This window comes from Hydra vulgaris, chromosome 03 (assembly GCF_038396675.1).
Source record: "Hydra vulgaris chromosome 03, alternate assembly HydraT2T_AEP".
NCBI classification, from domain to species: domain Eukaryota; kingdom Metazoa; phylum Cnidaria; class Hydrozoa; order Anthoathecata; family Hydridae; genus Hydra; species Hydra vulgaris.
The window spans coordinates 54,517,983-54,541,698 of record NC_088922.1 but is presented as its reverse complement, the minus strand read 5'-3'; the positions used below and the strand labels follow the sequence as shown (position 1 = coordinate 54,541,698).

Genomic DNA, 23,716 nt, shown 5'->3' with positions numbered 1-23,716 from the left:
CAGTTTAAATGAATTCACTACTGAAATGGATAATTTTGTGGAGATCTACAGAAAGGCTGCTGAAAAGGATAGCAAAACTTTGCCTTTTTTCCTCACCATTTACAATTTTAAGCTGAAGACTATGTTAGATGCCGTATTCCTTTCTGTTGCAGTCCTATACAAGATATTCAGTACAACTCCAATAAATCCAGCAGAGTGTGAAAGAGTTTTCGGCAAACTGAAACTTGTCAAAACTCTTCTAGCAAATCGTTTGACATCAGAGCATGTTGGGAATTGTGTTCTCTTTTCAGTGGAACATGAGAAAATGTGGAATTTAACGCATCCAGACATAATAAAAACTGTGCTGATACAAATGAGTTACGTAATATTTTGTACCCATAAAAAACTTTTTTTAGTATTAATATAATTTTCCTTGATCGTTTATTTGTATCTCGTTAAAAGTACTTCACTGGGTTCCTCTTCTGGAAATTTGTACTTGCTTTTCAGGTGCCACACCTGTATAAATATAATGTTTTATTTTATTAATTTTGAAGTTTAACCTTTAAGCACCCCACACTTGTAAAAGGAATGTTATAAGACTAAATTATGCCAAACTAAAACATTTTTTTATTATTCATTTTATTTTTTTATGTTATTAGATTCAACCTTCTTCTCTAATTTGCCTTTTTTTATTCATTTTTAACTTTTTACATTATTTACACAAAAAGAAATACTGGGTTGTTTTATTTTATAAGAATATATAATGTCTACATCCATCTTCTATTGAAAATATACCTAATTGTCTATACTCATAAAGCCCCTATACATTTACAAACTCGCACATACCATACATAAAAATAACTTTAAGCTTGACATAAACAGTGAAACAGTGCGTCCTAAAGTTAACCAGAGACAGTTCTTATATTCACGGCACCAAAATTTGAGTTAACCAGTTAAGTCATCAATCACAGCATTTAAATTTTATGCAAGATTTTTTATCTAAATAAAGTTTTATTTTGAAAAGAACTGTTTTTTTGTTTCTGATATTTTTACCCATTAAAACGCTGCAAAAAAAGGTCATTATCTACATTTTATTCTATTTATTTTAATCAAATATTGACTATAATTGTCAAATACTAATCTTAATTTTCATTTCCTTTAAGTAAAAAATAACTAATCTCAAACTTGTAGTTTTAATTAGTTAAATGATAAATGGTCAAATAGTTTCATAGATGTTTTTACGCGGCTACGCTATTCACGGTAAAACATGGTATACACGGTTAGACACGATATACATAGCAAGACGCGGTATACGCAGTATAACACGCGATTCACAAAAATATATTTTTACGCGTTCAGGCTACGCTATTCACGGTAAGACACGGCGTACTCGGTTAGACACGTTATACACAGCAAGACACGTTATACTCAGTAAAACACAGAATACACATAAAGTAAAAATATGAATACTAAAATAAAAATTTGCCGCAACTTTTTACTTTATTCATTTTTAAACTAGTTTTAAATCTCAACGCGTTTATTTAATTGAACCCGTTCATAACGATGTTAATTTTTAATATCGTAATAATAGTATATTAAAATCCGGATTAATTGAAAACATAAATCGAAGAAGCGTTTATAAAAGCAAAATGAAGTATTCTAGAAGTTATTAGGAAAACTTTTTTTTTTTTGTAAGTTATTATTTAATCTTGAATAATTTGAATATTCCAATGTAAACAAAATTCATATTCAAAAGTTTAAAACTGAGAAAAATTCTAAACTTTACTGCATTTTTAGAGAAATCTAACGCTATGGGGAGTTTGTCGTTGAAACAAATGTTTCATTTTACTTTCTTACTTTGTTTCATTACATTATTATTTGTCTACAATTATTCGGAACAAAGATTGAGTTTATTAACTGATACTTCATATTTATATACACTTAATGTGGAAATCGAGATACTTCATAATTTGAGTAAAGTGAATGTAAAAGCAGGTGAAAATTTGTTTTAATTTTTTTTTCTTTCTAGCAACTAATAGCTGTTTACAGGTTCTAACAGCAGTTTCTAACATAAGAATAAATTATTAACTATTTAAAGATACTAAATGAATAGAACTCTTTACAAATAGATAGGCTTTAAAATTCTTTAAAAGATAAGTTTTTCGAATTAAAAGAATCTAAAGAAGAAAAGTTATACCATCTTTAAAATTTATACTTTTAGCATTGGTAGAAGTAGCAAATCTCGATAAAAATACTAATTGAGTTTAAAAAACGAGCGTATTTTGCATAAGGAGCAGAATTATTGAGAAAGATTATAGACTATGCAATCATACCAGTGACAAAAAATAAACAGACTTACTTTTTTTGTCCGTTTGTCTCTTTAACAATTATGTTACTATTAATTACAAATATGCTACTACTGTTGTTACTTTTCACAATTATGTTACTAACACTATTATATCACTTTTCATCATCAACAAAATGCTAAATCTGAAAAAATGAAAATTTTATTTAAGGCAGATTAGGGTAATATGAGCACCTTAAACAAAAATTGAAGCACTTTCAAAAATATTAAGGTTGGATCGAAAATTTTTGCGAATGAACAATTTTTAGGGATCCTTACTCATGATCCACTCAGATATTTGGGCATCAAAAATTTTTTCATAAAAACACAGAGGTTTTAAAAAAGTAGCAAAAGCGCTCATATTATCCAGACCACTTGGTAATATGAGCACTTTAAATTAGCTCAAAAAACAACATTAAGTAAAAAAATACCAACCTGACAATTAGAACTCATTTTTGGAATATAATGATTCGCTATTAACAAAATTTATCATTAAAAGATCACATTAAGAAAAAAAATTAGTTCGTTATTTTTTCAATTTTATTAACTCAAACCTTTGAACTATAAAAGTTCAAATTATTTGAATTTAAATTACAGAAAAATATTTAGTAATATTAAAATATAAAAATTTTTTACTATGTTTTGTTTTTATTTTAAAAACGATTAAAACCTATTTTAGGACTTTAAACTTGGTAATTTCAATGAAAAACACTGAGTAATTTGAGCACTCTTATATTACACAAAAATGGCATCTTTAAATAAAGTCAAAACTAAATGTTTTTATGCATTGTTTTTCAAATAAAAATATTATTTTAGCACCAAAATTTCGCGCCACAGATTTATTCATGCGTGATGATATTATTTTAACTACACAAAAAGTTTAACAGCGTTTTAATTAGATGATAGCTGCTAATTACTGCATATAAATTTACGCTAATTGTACTAGTTCCTGTTTCCACCACATAACAAAGTTATTATGTTTTTAGCCAGTAAGGGGGTGCTCATATGGATAATAACCGTCCGACCTAGCCAAAATAGAAAATCGACCAAGATCTCAGCTCTCCTTTAAAACTCATATTAACTTTGCGTTCATATGTGAAAATTATTCACCCCGCCTGGGCTAGATTGACTTTGACCTACCTGGATCCCGTTTATATCAAGAATTTTCAGGTAGACTGAAAATTCTTGATTTGAACGTTGAAAAAAAATCAAAAAGTTGAAAACTATCCTGGGTAGACTTTATTTCAAATAACAGGTTTACTAAAAAATTTAAAAAGTATTTGTTTAACTTTTTAATTTTAAGTCGTTTGATCATGTATGTTTATAAACTTTAAAATTTGTCTTTAAAGTTTCTTAAGGTAAAAGTTGTTTTTTCGTTAGTTAATTATAATAATTTTTTTTTTAAACATATTTCGCTGTTCATATAAAAATAATCAATAAAATTACAATGAAGAAGATATATAAAACAGAAAGGGCTCAATGAAGATACGGATTACTGGTGTCCCCACAATCTTTTCATAGAGCCCCTTTACAATAACATTTAAAGCCCACATGGCTTTAGTAAATTTAAACATACTTGATTAATGTCAGCGTTTTCACAAAAATACAATCTTTGGTCAAATACCAACCATAACTATCACTTGGACAGAGTAAAATCACAAGTGTCAAATTCTCAATTACTAGCCAAATCCCGTCATTATGGAATCGATTGAACAATAATAATTGTTCAATCGATTACATAATGACGGGCTTAGGTCGATTGAACAATAACAATTGTTCAACAATAATAATTGTTCAATCGATTCCATAATGACGGGCTTTGGCTAATAATTGAGAATTTAACACTTGTGATTTTACTCTGCTCAAGTGATAGTTATGGTTGGTATTTGACCGAAGATTGTATTTTTGTTAAAACGCTAATGTAAAATTACCAGAAAATACTTTTGGCAGCAAGGTATTCTTATATTACATAAATATTAATATCTGAAACGAATTAAGTTTTGATATACTTAGGACATTGACGCACTTCATTAAAAGTGAAGGGTTTTGTAGGCTCTGTAATCTTATTAACTTAGTTCTGTTTGTGCTAGCCCAAATAATATTAGCATAGGAGAGATGACAATGAACAAGGTTGTAAGTGTAAGTAAAGCATTTTGCGTGATTTATAATCAAGAAAGGCCCTAGGTACTAGGTTTGTATAATACACTTATAGTAGTTTTGCTTCAATGAGACTAATATTTAAGTTCCATGATAGGTACTCTTCAAATATTACTCCCGAAAACATTGTATGATTTACTCAATTTATTTTATTTTTATTGATTGACAGTTTCGGCAACTTTAGCGGAAGATTAGTTGATTGTCTTATTTTATGTAAGAGAGTAAAACTTGTTTTTTTACAATATAATGATAACTTATAAGCTATAAACCTGTGGTTAAAGCTTTCTAGTTCAGTGTTCATTGTTTCGAACAATATTTTTACATCAGAATTGTTGTAGAATAATTTTTTTGTCTGCATATATAATTGATGATATTTTATGAGAAGCTTCACTTATATCATTAATATATATTAAAGATAATAAAGGTCCCAAGATTAATCCTTTTGGGACAACGCAAACAATATCAAGAGCTCCTGACTACTCAAGGACAAAAAACTGTTTTCTATTAAAAGATAACTTTTAACCCACTTATATATTAGGCCATTAATGTCGTAATGCCTTAACTTCGAAAGTAAAATTTTGTGATCAACTGTATCATATGCCTTAGTGAGATCGATAAGTACTAGGATACTTGCTCCCCTTCAGTAGAGCAGCCTCTCTGAAATCCAAATTGATTTTTGTATAAAAGCCTATATAATGTCATGTAATCATAAATTCTATTAAAAATGACCCTTTCAAATATTTTTGAAAAGACAGGGAGTAGTGATGTAGGACCGTAGTTGCAAACAGAAGAACAATCACCATTTTTAAAAACTGGGTGAATTTTGGCTGATTTTAATTTATCAGGAAAAATGCTATTCTCGAATGAAAATGCTGTTAAATAATATAATGATTTACATATACTATTCATAACATAGATATTTTTATCTTTGTTATAGTTTTGTTATTAATAGTTACTTTTTATGGTAAGCAAGAGATTTTCTTTCTATCTCTTCCAGTTACTTCATTTATAATAAACCAAGTTTTCTTGATACCAAACTTATATTTTATCCAGCTGGTTAGAATAGTACTTTATTTTATGTTGTTTTAAGTTATTTTGATAAAATTTTTTATATGATTCGTACTCATTTCCGTTATTTTCCTATTAAAATTTTGGAAATTTTATTTAAAGCTTTTGTTATCTTTTTTGATGATTTTATCAAATTATTTTTTATCCATGAGTTTGAAAGTTGTTTGTTATTTATTTCAGTGGTTAATTTTGGGCAGATATTGTCATAAACATTTTCAAAAGTATTCGAAAAATTGTCAAACGCGCTATTGGGGTCTGCAGAGGAATAGACATCTTTCCATCGCTCTTCGTAAAGCTTCTTTTTAAATTCATCTAGACTTTTAAAACAAAGATTTCTTTTAGTAACAAATATTTTTTTTATTTTCGTCATTAAATGAAACTCCGTACTCACGTGCGCTCTATTCAATGCTCAAAATGATGATTTATGATGTTTATTTCGTTACGCAATATTGTTAATTTTTTAATATACATATTGAAAAAGTAAAAGGTTATCAAATAATTTTTTGTTATTCGAAGTAGTTTTTATTAAACTTTCATTTTTAGTTTTTAATTTAAAAATAGACGTGAATTTACGTGATTACAGTTGACGCTTTGTATCTCGAAATCCTAGGGGACAGGGAAAAAAGTTCGAGATATCGAGAGTTCGAGATATCGAGAGTTCGAAATATTGAGAGTTCGAGATAATGAGAGTTTGAGAAATTGAGAGTTTGAGATATCGAAAGGATTTTGGCTTGAGTGCGTAAGGGGCCGGAAATAAAGTTCAAGATACACTAAATTTCGAGATATCGAGGAGTTGAGGTATCGAGAGTTAACTGTATTTGTAAACAAATATTACGTGACCATAAAAACGTCCCACTTGAGAGAGTTTTTTTTTTCGATACGAACACGAGCTGAAGTTTATCCCGCCTGTCCAAGCAACTAGGTTAGGCGGGATGGTCTTTTCTTTATATGATTAGCCCCTAAGAGTACATGCATGAAACCATTTATCAAGCCATAGGTGGAAAAGAGTTGTGATCAATTGTAAGTTTTGGTTTAAACATGCACTCTTTTAGTTAAAAAGAAGATTGTATCTCAATATTTTTCACTTAATTTTTGACTTATAATGAGCTTTAGTTTGGAGAGCTTTCAGACTACCAGGCAATCATTTTTTATGTAAAAAACTTTTCTTTAGACAAACAAATTTCATTTTGATTAGAAAATCAGTCAAGGTTCATATTTTCTTTTCTTTAGACAAACAAATTTCATTTTGATTAGAAAATCAGTCAAGGTTCATATTTTCTTTTCTTTAGACAAACAAATTTCATTTTGATTAGAAAATCAGTCAAGGTTCATATTTTCTTTTCTTTAGACAAACAAATTTCATTTTGATTAGAAAATCAGTCAAGGTTCATATTTTCTTTTCTTTAGACAAACAAATTTCATTTTGATTAGAAAATCAGTCAAGGTTCATATTTTCTTTTCTTTAGACAAACAAATTTCATTTTGATTAGAAAATCAGTCAAGGTTCATGTTTTCTTTTCTTTAGACAAACAAATTTCATTTTGATTAGAAAATCAGTCAAGGTTCATATTTTCTTTTCTTTAGACAAACAAATTTCATTTTGATTAGAAAATCAGTCAAGGTTCATGTTTTCTTTTCTTTAGACAAACAAATTTCATTTTGATTAGAAAGTCAGTCAAGGTTCATATTTTCTTTTCTTTAGGCAAACAAATTTCATTGTGATTAGAAAATCAGTCAAGGTTCATATTTTCTTTTCTTTAGACAAACAAATTTCATTTTGATTAGAAAATCAGTCAAGGTTCATATTTTCTTTTCTTTAGACAAACAAATTTCATTTTGATTAGAAAATCAGTCAAGGTTCATATTTTCTTTTCTTTAGACAAACAAATTTCATTTTGATTAGAAAATCAGTCAAGGTTCATATTTTCTTTTCTTTAGACAAACAAATTTCATTTTGATTAGAAAATCAGTTAAGGTTCATATTTTCAGTTTTTCACTTTTAACATTACTTTTCTAATGATTGTAAGTATTCAACACCTTTAAAAAATATTCAACACCTTTAAAAAATATTCAACACCTTTAAAAATTTTTGCATTGAATGGCTTAATGGCAACAACTTTAAATCATATCTTTATGTTAGATGGTGAGAAAGCTTTTATATATGGTTTGCGAACAATTGAAACAATATCGTAAATGGTCAAAGGTCTTGATTTTGTGACCATTTAATTGTCACATGTAGTATTGTTAAACCTTTTCAACGGTATAAAAATAATTTAATCTAATTACTGCTATTTACGAGTGCAACGGGGAGAAAAACTCAGGATTTTAATTCTAAATTGTAAAGTTGTATAATTCAAAGCTCCAACAGTAATATGACTTTAATGGCTGTCTAAAAGTAACAAATTTGGAGAAAACAGTTGGAACATATCACTAATTATTTTATTCTTTCTATAAAAATTTTTCTCTAAACAGGAAGGTTTGCAAACCCACGCATCCAGAAAAGCCTTCTTTTATCATGTAATTGCGAAATTTTCCCGTTTAACGTGTCGTCTTGGCCATAGTTCATTTTTTATGGAAGGTTTTTCAACTTCATGAAAAACTTTTACTGTAGTTAAATTTAAAAATTTTATTTGGATTAAGTTTCTTTTTGCGAAAATATATTTTTTTAAGTTATTTCTGCGCGCAAAAAGAAAATGCAGTTGAGTCAAAAAGTGTCGAAAATGAGTTATACACGGAATTCGAATAATAATATTATTAAGTTTCAAGGAAAAAATTTTAAATTTTAAATATCCCCTCAAAAAATGAGCACTCGATTCATTATACAAGCCTTAAAATCGCACTTTTCAAAAAAGTTGAAACTTTACCAATTTTATATTGTTTTTGCTGTAAAGAAACATTTAATAGCTCATCTCTCTTTTCTTTTTGCACTCAGATTTGATCTATGTTAAACTTGCGTGCTACTTTACTCGATGGTCTTCTTTGAAAAAGTCATCAACAGCTGCTTTCATCATATCGCAAGGTATAGATGACTTGCGAATGTTTATATTGTCGTATTTTAAAAAAGATGCGCGCGCATACTTGTAGGCAGAAAAAACAAATATTCCCAGTAAAAGCATAGACACATTTTTATGCTCTGTTTGGAAATCTACTCCCTGTTTTATTTTTTAACAAGAACTAAAATATTTGTGGTAGCTAGTTACTCAAAAAGATTTGAAAAATAATGTGGATTTAAAGTTTAGAGAGCTTTTTTTTGGGAAATAAATTTTTAAAAGTAGAAGACGTAGAAACTGGATTAACGCTAATGGATTAGCCTAATCTATCAGATTTCGTAACTCCAATTTCTATTTCAATCTAGAAAAGAGAATAGAAAAGTTTCTTATGTTGCTTTATGTAAAAAACGACAATCATTGGTCTATCAATATTATCATCTACAATATCAATCTTGATAACTATACTGAGAAAATACATTATACAAACCATCTAATTATAAGTCTACTATTTCTATATATTATCAACACAATATTTAAGAAACAGAACTTTAAATTTTTTCTTTAAATTAATGCAGCACAAAACTTATTTTAATTATTGAACTTTAAAAAAGTAAGCTTTTACTTGTGCAAAGTAAATATATTTCATGCCAAAATTTAATATCAGACGAACAAAAGTTTTTTTTCAGACTTATGTTAAATAATGCTAATGTCCCTCTTCAAGAGAGTTAAAACTTTGTTCACTAGCGATTGTTGTTGGAGGAACATCTTAATATTGTGCTTCTAAAGCTAAAACAAAGTCCATAAAATAAAGATACTGCTTTTCTGCTGTAGCCCTGAAATAGTATAATATCTTTAATTAGTAATACCAATTTTCTGCTGGATTTGCCAATCTTAATTTTGTCCAAATTGTGTAGTAATAAAGAGTAACCTTCAAAATTATTTTTGAAAAAAGTTTCAAGACTGTTTATTGATTGTACTGAAGTTTTTAAAGCAAGAAAGTAATTTTAACTTTGACAGCAAGTTTGGTTCAGTTTGACAGCAAATTTGGTTCAGTTTGACAGCAAGTTTGGTTCAGTTTGACAGCAAGTTTGGTTCAGTTATAAACATAATGACACCATTAAATCTGTAACTGGTATATAATAAAAAAACAGCGACTAGTTTGCTGAGGCAATTAGTTTATTATCAGCTGGTTGGAGTGGTTGTGTATCTGACAGATTACTATATCAAAATGAATTTTTATTAGAAGCTTAAACCTAGCGGCTATATAATTACTGATAAAGTGCGCTGATTCCTATTGCTTACTACTGCTATTTGATAACATTGTGTTTCTATTATGTAAAATAATTCGACTGTATCTTTAGGTTACCATATCTATTAATTTGCTGAATAAAGTCTTCTATACCAGCTTGAATTTTAATTTATTACTATTAATTCACTATATAGAGAATTCAATACTAAAGATGCTATTTGTGCAACATTAAAAATCAAAGCTTTTGAAAAAAAAAAAATCAATCTTAACAGCTTTCTTATGCTTGTATTTATATGAATAGAGGAATTTAATATATAAAATTTTTCCCAATATTTATATGAATGTCTGGATCAATCAATTTATAATACCTTGGTTAATATTAATACCTACGTTTGTCCTAATGTAAAAAAATAGAGATTTTGAGAATTGAGAAGAAAAAAAATAATTTTATTGATAACAAAACTTATAGAAATATTAAAAAATTAGAAAATTATTCAAATATTATTATTCATAACTTTAAACTAATAAATTCATTTTTATGTAGCTTGTTTGTTAAAAATGCATGAACTTAATCTTTAAGATCGTTAATGGGGCATATTGAATCAACCTATTCACTGTGCACAATTCACTGTGCCCCACCATAATAAATTAAGTTTAAGTCTAATTTCATGGGACATGAGTGTTGTTAAAAGAAAAGCTAAACTCCTAAAAAGGAAGGACAAATATCAATAATCCGAATGAAAGACTTCAACTTTTAAAATTATTTTAACCATGATCTCCTTAGCAAACATGAGGAAGGTAAGAAACTTTACTTTAATTAGCTAAAAACAAAACCAAAAACCGGCTAAAACCTACCAAAAACCGGCTAAAACCTACTAAAAACCGGCAGTCAAAAATTATCTGGTAACAGCTATAAATAAAGATGGCTGATATATGAGCACATAAAATGATTACATAATCAACATGAGCAAAAGTCATATCTTTGAGAAAATGCCCGTTATTCATTGTGCCCCTCGATCCACTGTACCCCAACTTTCCCTCGTTAATTAATGTAAATGTATATTATTAGGATGTCCAGCAAATGTTAAGTTTCTATGAATTTTCCCTGACTCTTACAAAAATTATTTGATTTTCCAATAAAATCAACCAAAATTCCTTAAATTTTGCAAAATTTATTTAATTCTCTGACTTTTGCTGGATGTCCAGCAATTTGCTTTTTTATAAAGTAATTTATAGATAAGCATTTTTACACAAGTTAAAAATTCAAATATATTTAAAGGAGAGTAATAGTTTCAATTTGTCTTCTGCATATTTTTTTTAAGTTACTTGATTTTTTTATAATCGTATAATTTTTCTAAAACTAGGTCTTTTAAATATGCTATAAACTGCGCCAACTTTTTTTGTTGATTTGTCACTATTTATGGCTACAATGGCAATTTTACAATACAAAATATTTCATTCATGATGTTATTAAAATTTTAATTAAATTTCAAAAATCAAATTTTAAAAAGCTTACAAGAATTTTGTTGTTTTTGTTGTAAAACATACAAATTTAAAATTTGCAGCAAAACTACTTGATATTTAACGAAAACAAATGCTAAAAACACTTGCTTGTGTGTTTTCATATAATAAACTTATGAATGTATTCTTATAGAGTTTTAGGGTGGAGTGTAAGAAGCAAACTTGAGTCAAGTTCAATTTGAACTTTACATTGTAACCAATAGCGGCTGAGAATGGGTTTTTCACACCAAAAAAATACTCTGTCGCTATGGGTTACAATGTAAAGTTCAAGTCGAGCTCGACTCAAGTTCGCTTCTTGCATTCCAACCTTAATGTTTTCTGCCTTCAACTATGCGCGCGCATGTTGCTTACAAAAAGATGTGATGGTTGCACGGCAAGTCATCTATAGTAACTTTATCTGTTTTGGTTTTCTGTTATAACGTTTCTGTAAAGAAAAAATCAAGATCGGAAAATCAAACAAAAGTTAAAAATAAAATATTTGTTTTAAAAAAAGCATTTTCCACAATATCAATACATTTATTTAAACAATATTCGTACATTTATTAAACTTAAGTACATTTTAAAATGGAATATTGAAAGGTATTATTTATTATATATAAATTTTTATTCATCATAAAATTTTTCTATAAACAATAATTGTTCACTATTATTCTTGCCATACGTTTAACTCCGCACGAATTGAACAAAAAAAAAATGATACGGGGTACTTTGATACTCCAATTAACAAGCTCTGCATAGTCAACAATTAATAAGCTCAACTAGGTCTACTTAACATATTGACGCCATTATTTTATACATAAGTATAGTATCCGACTTGAATTTTTTATATAATGCCCAACAAATTTAAGTTTAAATCAGTTTACTGTTTAAAAAAATCACTTTTGATGACGGAAAATTGTTTTTTTTATTTTTTTTTATTTTAATGCCGTAATAAACTTTATGAAAAGTAAAAGAAAAATCTTTTTGTTTTTTTAATTTCTTTAAAAATGAAGTAAATAACAAAAGCACGACAGAAAAAATAATTTTTGCAAATTTTTCTTGTGATAAAAAAATGTTGTTAATTTAGATTTTTAATGCATTTTTTGAGGATACAATTTTGTTAATTTAGATTTTTAATGCATTTTTAGAAGATACAACTTTGTTAATTTAGATTTTTAATGCATTTTTAGAAGATACAACTTTGTTAATTTAGATTTTTAATGCATTTTTAGAGGATACAATTTTGAATAAGATACGATTAAAAACAATATCTAAAATAAGTATTTTATATGCAATCTACCACTAACGGTGTTGAATGGTACCTGTATACTCGCCAGGGACGTGGTGGCCCAGTACGAGGGTACGAGGACTTGTACTGGGCCCTGATTCTGGGTCAAGAAACTGGGCCCCCAATACTCAAAGAGAAAAAATTTATTTTAGTTTTATAAGATTCTATCAGGGCATTTTTCATAACATTTTATTTAACTTGCTTTCACGTCGGTTTGTTTGTTTGGTGTCTGCCCAAAATAAACACTAGGTCAGCAGTAATAATATAAAGAAATACGCTAAACTTTAGTTTTGCGTAAATAAAAGAAATCGTTTAGAAAAGTAATTAAAACAAACAACAACAAAAAAAACATTGATTAGCGTAAATAAATAAAATCTTTGTTGAATAATAACAACAAAAAACGTTGTTGACCTGAAATTGATAGATTTTATACTGTAAAAAAGTAAGTAATGCTTTAATACTTTATTTATAAATAGTAATTAAAAATAATAGTTTAAGTTTTTGAAGTAATAAGTAAAAAAAAATTTCTTATAAACGTAGAAATATAAAGAAGAAAGCTCAAAATAAAAAAGAATGCTGGAAACTGAAGTTGATCGATTACCTTGTCATGCTCGAGAAAAACGAAGAGAACGATATGTTAAGGCAAGGGCGGCTGAAACAGAAGTATAAATGTAGAAGCAGATGTATTGCTAAACGAAAAGAATACCGAAAACAAGCATTATAGAGACGAATGATTAAACGTTGTCTCCTCTTTTTCTGATGAAATTACCCCCCCCCCCCCCCCATCAATAGAAAAAAGAGAAAATTGTTATTAAAAAGCTCAAAACAATAAAAATATAAAATGCATGAATTCATTTGCTTTGCATTGATAAATATGGTTAATATATGTTTGATAAATAAAACTGTGTGTTTAATGAATTTTTGTTATTACTTAGATTCACTACTACTCAATATGCTCCAGTCCACTTCCTATTAGTCCATGGAATTTATAAATAGTACAACTATTTATAAATTCAATGGACCGATAGTAGTTATAACTTAAACGAAAGAAACCATAAATAAATTTTATATTTATTTTTGTTTCAGGTGAAGTGTAGGAATAAAAAAATGAAAGAGGAAACATGGATATACAAATTTGGTGCTAAAAAAAAGCTAAAAAACGATAACATGAATTGAACGCAGCTGGTAATGATCCAAAACAATTAAAGTTAACTGCAGGTCTCGCGTCATTGCAAGTGCCACAAGTACAGAGAAAAGCTGGGACGCCCTTTACAACAATAGAGAATGTAGAATTAACATCAACATCCATTGTGAATATCAATAGTAAGCCTATTATTGAAACAGAGCCAATAACAGAGATTAGTGACCAATCATCTGTACAAGAAACAGACAATAACCAAGGTGCCATAATTCCAGTAGATAAAGGAGCAGATTGCATAACTGATATTGCACTCTGTAAGCAAACTTCTTTTGAATTGCGTTATGTTACGCTTGCTGCAGAAGAGGCCGTTGTAAAGGAATATATGATTTCAATGGTTGAAACTGGAACAACTACTGTAGAAGGAAAAAGTGAAAAAATCAAAGATGAACTTAAATTAAATAACGTAGATATTCAAAAGTGTGTGGGTATGTCTTTTGATGGTGCGAACAATATGCAAGGAATACACAAAGGAGTTGCAACACATTTGAAAAAGTATTCTCCCATGGCAATAAATATTTATTGTGGATCTCATGGAACAAATCTGGTTATAAAAGGTTGTGAAAAATCTTCTGTTGTTTCTATGCCTCTACAAAATGGAGCATCTTGTAAGGCACATAAAAAAATACTGTGGGTAGCAGCCAGTTCAAGAGACTGATTGACCGACTGCTAACACAATAACCTGCAGTAATCAATTGCCTTGAACAAATTTCAAATGACATGGAATTTAAAATAAATATTCAAAGTGAAATACTAGGTCTTTTATCCCAATTTCAGTTAAATGAAACAATTGTGACTTTATGTCTCTTCAAAGAAATTTTTACTTTCTTGGATCCCCTAAATAAAATTCTTTAAGGAAAAACAATTGATTTTTTATTGCTATAATGTCTGTCTATGTATAAATAGAAGAGCTTCAAGTACTAAGGGACAGTGCTGGCCAAAATTCTATTTTATCTGCTGTTAAAGTTACAACTGAAGCTCAGCTTAAACAGCAAACATTTGTTGAGAAAAGGACTCGCAGAAAAATGACTGGACTTCGATGAAAAAGAAGTTGAGCGGCTTACACAGGCTAAAGATTAGTGGCTAGCAGAAGTGTTTATAGTCTAGTGGATTCAGCAACTGCAGTTCTTATTGACAAATTTTCTTCACAAAGGAAATTTATAGAAAGCATAGACATCTTTTAATTGATGAATATGAGTGAAGATATTAGTCATAATTTTCATAACTCTGATTTTTTAATAATTCTGATCGGAGTTCAATCCCCACCACGTCCCTGGTAGTACCGCGCTCAACTTGTTTCTTCACGCAACGACCTTGTTCGTCAAGGTTCGTCTTTTAGAGATATAGAGTTGAGAGAAGGTTATAACAACAATTAAGTAGCCTCCTCGTCTGTAGTGGCCTTCTGGTCTTTGGGGAGTTGAATTTAAAAAAAAAAAAATTAGAAGAATAAATTCAATCAGTGTTTTAAAAATTCAAAAATGGTATCAGTTTAAATAAATTCACCACTGAAATGGTTGATTTTGTGGAGATCTACAGAAAGGCTGCTGAAAAGGATAATGAAACTTTGCCTTCTTTCTCACCATTCACAGTTTTAAGCTGAAGACTATGTTAGATGCTGTATTCCCCTCTGTTGCAGTTCTATACAAGATATTCAGTACAATTCCAACACATTCAGCAGAGTGTGAAAGAGTTTTCAGCTAACTGAAACTTGTCAAAACGCGTCTTGCAAATCGGTTGACATCAGAGCATGTTGGGCATTGTGTTCTCTTGTCAATCGAACATGAGAAAATATGGAATTTGATGCATTCAGACGTAATAAAAAACTATGCTGATACAAATGAGTTACGTAATATTTTGCATCCATACAAACTTTTTTTATTGTAAGTATAATTTTACTTGATCGCTTATTTGTCTCTTGTTAAAAGTACTTCACCAGGCCCCACCTCTGGAAATTCGTACCTGCGTTTTAGGTGCCACCACGTCTCTGATACTCGCCCGTTGTTTACTGCATGGGTAGCGTTATTCAATGACGTTCAATGACGGTTAACTGTCGTTTCGTAAGTTTAAAATCTATTTCATTTATTCTTAAAGTTTAAAATCATTAATTGTAATATAAAAGTTTATAATATTAAATTATTATGTAAAAAAAAGATTTATATATAGATATATAAATAAAGATATAAATATATATATATATATATATATATATATATATATATATATATATATATATATATATATATATATATATATGTATATATGTATATATATATATATATATATATATATATATATATATATATATATATATATATATATATATATATATATATATATATATATATATATATATATGTTATATATATATATATATATATATATATATTAGGGTGGGTCGAATTTTTTATCTTTCCTGTACATGAATAAAAAGTTGATGCCAAGACGGCATCAGTACAGTATGAAAATAATATTTAAAGATTTTTTATGAAACGTTTAGGGGTCCCAACATTTGATTAATGTCTTACCTTATTTGATGTATTTTAACCATTTCCTTGGTACAATCTAAATACGTACCAACTATAAATCATTGACTAAAATGCATTGGCAAATGGTTTAGCACCTAACTACAAGTGCTAGAAAAGAAATGGAATAAACTTTATAACGTTTTTTACATGTGACGTCACCAACATTAGCAATAAACCATGTGCTGGATTTTTTAGAAACAAGCAAAATATCTAATATATTATTTTGAAATTTTATTTTCTTCTTTGCAATAATAGATCAATAGTGAAATTCAAGTAGGCTAATATAGATGTATACTACAGTAGGCTATAGTTTAGACTGTAGAAAGATCACTTTATTTAACATGTAGGCCTATTTATGAGAGGGCTAAACATATTATAGTCTGTATAAATATTGAAATGTTTATTGACTAAATTCTTATGAAAAATTGTTTTAACAGCTTTTATTTATTATAAACATAACTTGTTGTAGTTTTTTTATTATTTTAGACAAATTATATTAAATATGGATAGTATGTGTACACGAAGTGCAACTAAACATCCATTGTTTGGACAGTTAGTTGATCTTCCTGAAAATCAAATCCCATCATATGAAGACGTTATTAAGGCGTTCTATTATAATCAGAAAACAGTATTAGAAATTAGCTTGCAAGAAAGATATTCAATTTTAGCAGACAGACTGAAATGTGTTTATTTAAAAGCAAGTATTCCCACAATAGAAGTGAATAGCGCAATCATTAGGATTAGAAGACTTGTGGATAAAGTACATACACTTGAAAATTATTCAGATGCAAAAAGAACATCGACACTTTCACTGAAAAGTTGAATTCTTTTAAGCAGTTATTTGACATTTGTACCTGCAAATGCTTTGATTCGGGCATTAGAGATAGGAACTTATGCACGTGCCCACTGCCAAATAAAATTCCATTGATAGAGTGAGATTTCTGGGTAGACCAGAAAACTGTTAGAAATATGATAATTGGTGGAGTAGACAAAGAAACGACAGCAACACTGGAAAAGATACAAAAACGCAAATTTATGAAATCAGTGTGTGATGAAGCACAGTCAAAAGAGGTTGAATATGAAACTGAGGAAGATATTGATGAGGATGAGCGTAACACGTCTGAAAGAAATTATACATCAGAGGAAGAGACAGTATCAGTGCAGAACAGAAACAAGTACAAGGAATTATTTAAAGCAGTTGATCGATGCAAAATTAGCAACAGAGATACATGTCTTATTGTTAATGCTATTTTAAAAGACCTCAGTATGTTGTCTTCAGCAACAATTCTTGATCCTTCAAAGCTATGTCGACAAAGGAATTTATGGAGAGATACTCTGGTTGAAGAACATATGCAGAGCAATAAGGAATTGTGCTGTATAGGCTTTGATGGAAAACAAGACGTTACATTAGTTGAGAGTTTTGGTTGTAGAAGAAGTAAAATAGAAGAACACTTTAGTATTGTCTCGTATCCAGGAAACATATACATCAATCATGTAGTTCCTGAAAGTAGTAAAGCTGCTGATATAATAAAGGAGTTAATGTCAGTTATTATAGATACAAACTCCGTAGAAAGCATTCAAGGTGTTGTGTGTGATGGCACAAATAATAATACAGGTAAAAGCAACGGAATCATAAGAAAATTGGAGGAGAACTTAAGCAGACCAATACAGTGGTTGGTATGCCTTCTACACTGTAATGAGCTGCCATTTAGAAGGTTTTTGGCAGGCGTGAATTTTGCTCGAACTACAGGACCTTCCACATTGACAGGTACAATTAGCTCAGCTCTAGAATATGATCCGAATGAATTGCCTGTCATTAATTATTTGCCAATTACTGGTAAGGTGACTGATTGTGATGAAGCTGTCAAGAAGGATCTTAGCACAGACCAACTGTACTTTTTGAAAGCATTTCTAGCAGTAAACTGTGGACGTCAGGCTTCTACAGATATTAATTTCCTCGAGAAGAGTTTACCTAGAAATATAAGTCATGCTCGGTGGTTGACGAAAGCCAACAGGATTTTGCGTCTCTACATGTCTAGAGAGGTGGCATCTGAACCTCTCAGTAGAGTAACGCATTTCATTTTGAACTTTTACGGGCTCTTGGTTCAAAATCAAATCAAATTCTTCTTGCCAAAATGGTGCTAACAACTTCTTTTACTTAGTTCAGTTGTTTCAGGAACTTGATGCATTAGATCAGGCTGTGGTTCGTCCTGTTCTCGAAAATAACTGCTACTTTGCGCATGCTGAAAACATTCTCTTAGCTGCAGTTAGTGATATGGAAATTCGTTGTTTTTCAGTAAAACAAATAATAAGAGCAAGAGAGACGCAGACTAATAGTAACATACCGGTTCGCGTCTTTGATAAGAAGGATATAACATTAAATCTGGCTGCGACTTCGTTCATTAACATGATTGACTGGGACCAGAGTAATGTTACGTCTCCTCCGATGCTATCACACCTTTCAAATGATCAACTTATTTACACACATCCAATACTACTGCCCTATGTTCCATGTCATTCACAGGCAGTAGAGACAACAATTAAAGACGTTAATTTCTCCTATAAACTTTACGCGCTGCGAGCTGTAAAGTTTATGGGAGAAAGTCCCGTCATGGCATGGTGTTACAGAGTAAGAAATCCAGATTAGAGATACCAAAAATAGACAGCAAGAAAGATTTTATTAACAGTTAGGTTAAACAACTTTGTATTGTTGCTGTTTAACATTGATTCGTTACAGTTTACATTTTTAATTTGTAATATATTGCAATACATTACATTAACATTGGGTATTTATGTAGTCTTTCTAGTCAGAGCTGGGACCTGTAGACACTGTCAATAAAATAAAAAGTGAGGTTTTTTCAAACGAGTACATCAAAAAGCAACTTTTTAGACATGTACAGGATCTCCAACTTAATAGTTTTTACATTTCGACTCACCTTAATATATATATATATATATATATATATATATATATATATATATATATATATATATATATATATATATATATATATATATATATATATACAGTGCCGGCTCTAGGCACAGGCAAGAGAGGCAGCTGCCTCGGGCAGCACTTTTCTAGGGAGGCATTTTGAGTTTTGAATATATATTTTCTGACATCGATAGATAAAAATAGTAGGACATAAAAGAAAGAAGTCTGGTGATTTGTACAGAAAGCAAAAAGAAAAACGAAGAGAAGAGGATGAACAAATGTCTGAATCTTTAAGCAATTTTTTTAATAACACCAAAAGCAAGCTAACAACAACTACAAGATATCCTTGTGATGTTAGTGTTTGTGATAAAATCCATGAAATTCAAGATGCAACAACAAGTTCAAATTTGGAAGTGAAAAATGATCTGAAAGATAAGAAATCTAAATTGGGAGATAAAGTAAATTTATCTACAACTTTGCAAATTGCATTGGCAGAAGAACAGATGCATCCCAACAATGACTTCTCAGTGCAGAGATACAGCGTTGGCAGTTAGTTCTGGAAAGATTATTTGCTATAGTGACATTTTTAGGAGAACAATGTCTTGCCGTGGAAATTTTGATGTTTTACATAAAAAAAGTAATGGAAACTTCCTAACACTAGTCGAACTGCTAGTACAGTTTGATGGAGTTATGAAGCCAAACAAACTTTGAACATAACTGTTAACTTCTTAAAGTTATATCACTCAGATGAAGCCTTTGAAAAAGTTATTTCTGATGCAGAATTAATTGGAGCTGAATTAGATTTGGAGTCATCACTTTCATTTGAAGTGTCTATTAAACCAAGGTTTAAAAAGCAAATGCTTTCTTATGAAACTTGAGATGATCCCATTATAAATCCAAAAGATAGATTTAAAAAAGAATGTTTTAATTGCATTTTAGATAGTGCTATAAATTCAATTGAAGAAAGATTTAACCAGTTAAATGAACACTGTGATGCTTTTCAATTCCTGTACAATGTTGCAAATATTAAAAAAAGATTTTTCAAAGGAAAGTCTTAGAGAAAAATGTTTAAATCTTCAAAAAATATTAGACACAGATACTTCTGCAGATATTGATGGCATGGAATTATTAGATGAATTGCTTGCATTGTCTCAATTAATTGAACCAAAAACGTCACCATTAAAAGTACTAGAGTTTATTTGAAGAAACAATAATTTCACTCCAAATGTTTCTATTGCTTTACGAATTCTGTTAACACAGCCAGTATCAGTTGCATATGGAGAGCGTAGTTTTTCAAAACTGAAATTAATTAAAGATTACTTAAGCTATGTCACAAATTCGTTTGACAGGTCTTTCTTTAATTTCCATAGAAAGTGATATGGCTAAAAACTTAGATTTTACTGAATTATTGAAGGCTTTTGCATCTGAAAAGAGTAGGAAAGTAAACTTCTTTCACTAAGTCATGTTAAAATATGCCCATTTTGTGTGTATTTTGCTTGCTATATTTTTGTGTATTATATATATATATATATATATATATATATATATATATATATATATATATATATATATATATATATATATATATATATATATATATATATATATATATATATATATATATATATATATATATATATATATATATATATATATATATATATATATATATATATTGAAAATTTAGTGCATTGCAGTGTAAAAATTAATTTCTAAATTAAAAAAATATTTCTTGTTGCAACTTGAAAATAAACTTTACAAAATTAAAAAAAAACTTTGGTCAATTAAACACTTACGTCAAGTAATATTTTTACTTAAAAGCATTACTTTTAAGTAAAATATTACTTTATTTTACCAAACAAGTCAATTTTTACTATTTAACTAAACCAAATAAATTAGTAATAACCTAATATGTTGTTTTTTTTCTTTCATTTAGGTAAAAATCCCATTTTGATTCTTGCATACACATCTTTCTTTGGAGTAAAACCCTGGCCGGTTTTCAAAAATCTTACTTGCAACTTTGACACATCAAATTTTAAAATATCACATGATGAAAACGATTTTTATAAAAGTGACGTTGTGATATTCCATGGTCCTAACATGCCATCACTTTCAAAATTACAGAGAATACAAAGTAATCGAAAATTCGGACAACTTTGGATCTATTTTAGTATGGAACCTATTCCTAAAAATGCCAATATAGAAGAGTTTAGCGTATTTTTTAATATAGTCTCAACGTACGCAATAAACTCAGATATTCGGATTCCGTACAGATATCATGCAAAAAAAAATAATTCTGAAAAAAAAACCTTTAAAATTGATAATTTTTCACATAAAAACAAAATGGTAGCTTGGTTTGTAAGCAACTGTAATGGAAAAGAAAGAAGCAAACTTGTTCAAAAACTACGCTTATACGGAATTGATTTTGAGGTCTCAGGTATATGCTCTAAATATTACTCTAAAACATTTAAGTCCTCGTGTCAAAAAAGACCATGTTATAATGATTTAAAGTACTTTAAGTTTTACTTTTCAGCAGAAAACCGTTTATGCGAGGATTACATAACAGAGAAGTATTGGGAAACTTTGAATAATGATGTTATTCCAATAGTTTTAGGAGGGTCCAACTATTCTGATCCTAGACTAGCCATCCCTGGATCTTTTATTGATGCAATGAGTTTTGATTCACCAAAAGCTCTTGCTAATCATATTTTAAGCGTTAGTACCAACCAATCAAAGTATAATGCATATTTTGAGTGGAAAAACAGTTGGAAGTTGGATACCAATTCGTACTATTGCTCGCTTTGCCAAAAGTTTAAACAAGGAATTACGCTAACGAAAAATAATCTTATTAAAACAATGAATATCCAAAAATGTTGGACACCGACTACAAAATTTTTTTCTTGGATAAAAAAGTAATAACCGAATTCTATTATGTTAACCTTCTACTTCCCAAATTTTATTTTAATTTTTTTTTAATGCAGTCCTCATCTAAACTTGTATTTATCAGCAGGTTTAAAGTTTCATGTGTATCTTTTTTTTATATATATTACTTTTTTCAATTTGAGGGTACATTGTTATAATTTCAAAACACCAAAAGATTATTATAAAAAATTTAAAAAGTTTTTGATGAAAACAAACTTTGTTAAGGCCGTCGAAAACAAATTTACTTATTGGCTGCTCTTTCGGGATAAACTAGAATATTGGGTAGACACGGGAAAACCCGGTCAACTTTAAATTGAGATTTCTTTAAAACCATAAATGCTTTTTATTTCAATGTTTTTTTATAGTAAATCTGTTTAAATCAATGAGGCCTCTTAAAATTATTTTTCAACTTTAAGTGGCTTGACGGGCTTTTTGGCAAGATATCAATTTTGGCAAGGTATCAGGGGGTTGATGCCATCATTTTGCAGATTTTTTCTTTTTTTCACCTTATTATTGGCATTTATTGTATATTCCTTTTTTTTTCGTTACTCCATCTGTCTTACAAAGAACTCCTTTAACTACTGCCCAAAAACATTCAATCTTGTGCTCTTCGATTACGATTTAGAGGATTCGCATCTCTATAAACAATTTTCACTTTATTATCTTTGCGCAGTGGGCCAAAATCATTATTAGCTTGCTAAAATAATAAATTTTAAAATATTATTTAGATTTTCCCCATAATTACCAGGTTAAGTATATCACATACTACAAGTTTAATGGTACCATTAGATTGTTTATTTGATTTCTATGGGTACCTACATTCCATAGCAACAGTGAATTTTGCATAGTTACCTAAATTAAGAGACTTTCTAAAAACGACAAATTTATAAACTAAACTGATATTAATGCTGCAATTCTAATATCTGTATTTGAATAACACAAACAAAAAATTACTGATTTTTGGTGTAGCTATGCATTTTTGGGCACTTTGAATTAATTGTATCTATGTAGTTTAATTGTCATTAACAACCAAATAAAAATCAACAACCTTTCATACAATTAGAGCTATAGAATACTTTATAACGCATATGTAAGAATACAAACAAATTTGTATATTCAAAAAAACGTTTATTTACATTACATGCATTGTTTTATTATATAAATAATAAATACTAATAAAGTAAACAACACCTTGGATACCAACTAGAATCAAAACTATGCAATCGCAAATTTTAGTAAGTCAAAAATTAAAACCTATTTGACTACATCAAGAACGTTAGTTAGAAAAGCGTTGTTCTTAGGATAATATGATTTTATTAAACTAATTATCAAAGGGTCAGAAGAACACATTAATCGCCTTGATAAATCTTCATTTGTTTTTGAACGCAAACACTGTATGGAAAATGATTCATAAAAGTTCTTAAAGTTTTTTATTTTGAGCTTCATCTGCCTCTTCACTGAGCATGACATTAGGCAAATTCATTCTCTCTACAACTAGCTAACCATGAATAAGAATGAGATGCAAACATTGTGAAATATGGGATTTAGATTTACATACTTT

At 29.0% G+C, this 23,716-nt stretch overlaps 1 protein-coding gene across 2 annotated transcripts; it reads left to right on the top strand.

Moving 5' to 3' along the window:
• The first annotated feature begins 1,762 nt into the window (after window positions 1–1,762).
• Window positions 1,763–22,297, top strand: LOC105843235 (alpha-(1,3)-fucosyltransferase fut-6). Of its 2 annotated transcripts, XR_010637670.1 has the most exons (3): window positions 15,523–15,653; window positions 15,744–15,830; window positions 21,170–21,312. XR_010637670.1 is itself a non-coding variant. In XM_065793707.1 (2 exons), exons 1-2 carry the CDS (start codon window positions 1,791–1,793, stop codon window positions 22,147–22,149), a joined length of 1,164 nt encoding a protein of 387 aa, XP_065649779.1. In that variant the 5' UTR covers window positions 1,763–1,790; the 3' UTR covers window positions 22,150–22,297. The 2 variants fall into 2 exon arrangements, 1 of the variants encoding a protein (XP_065649779.1); XM_065793707.1 differs by lacking the exons at window positions 15,523–15,653; window positions 15,744–15,830 and adding an exon at window positions 1,763–1,974 and having other exon boundaries at window positions 21,170–22,297.
• Window positions 22,298–23,716: the final 1,419 nt, after the last annotated feature.

What these genes read in the sequence shown, in the direction of transcription:
- LOC105843235 (XM_065793707.1), top strand. Translation starts at nt 1,791, where the DNA reads ATGGGGAGTTTGTCGTTGAAACAAATGTTTCATTTTACTTTCTTACTT. An exon ending in TAAAGTGAATGTAAAAGCAG is followed by an intron (nt 1,975 to 21,169) that starts GTGAAAATTTGT and finishes TCTTTCATTTAG; the next exon opens with GTAAAAATCCCATTTTGATT.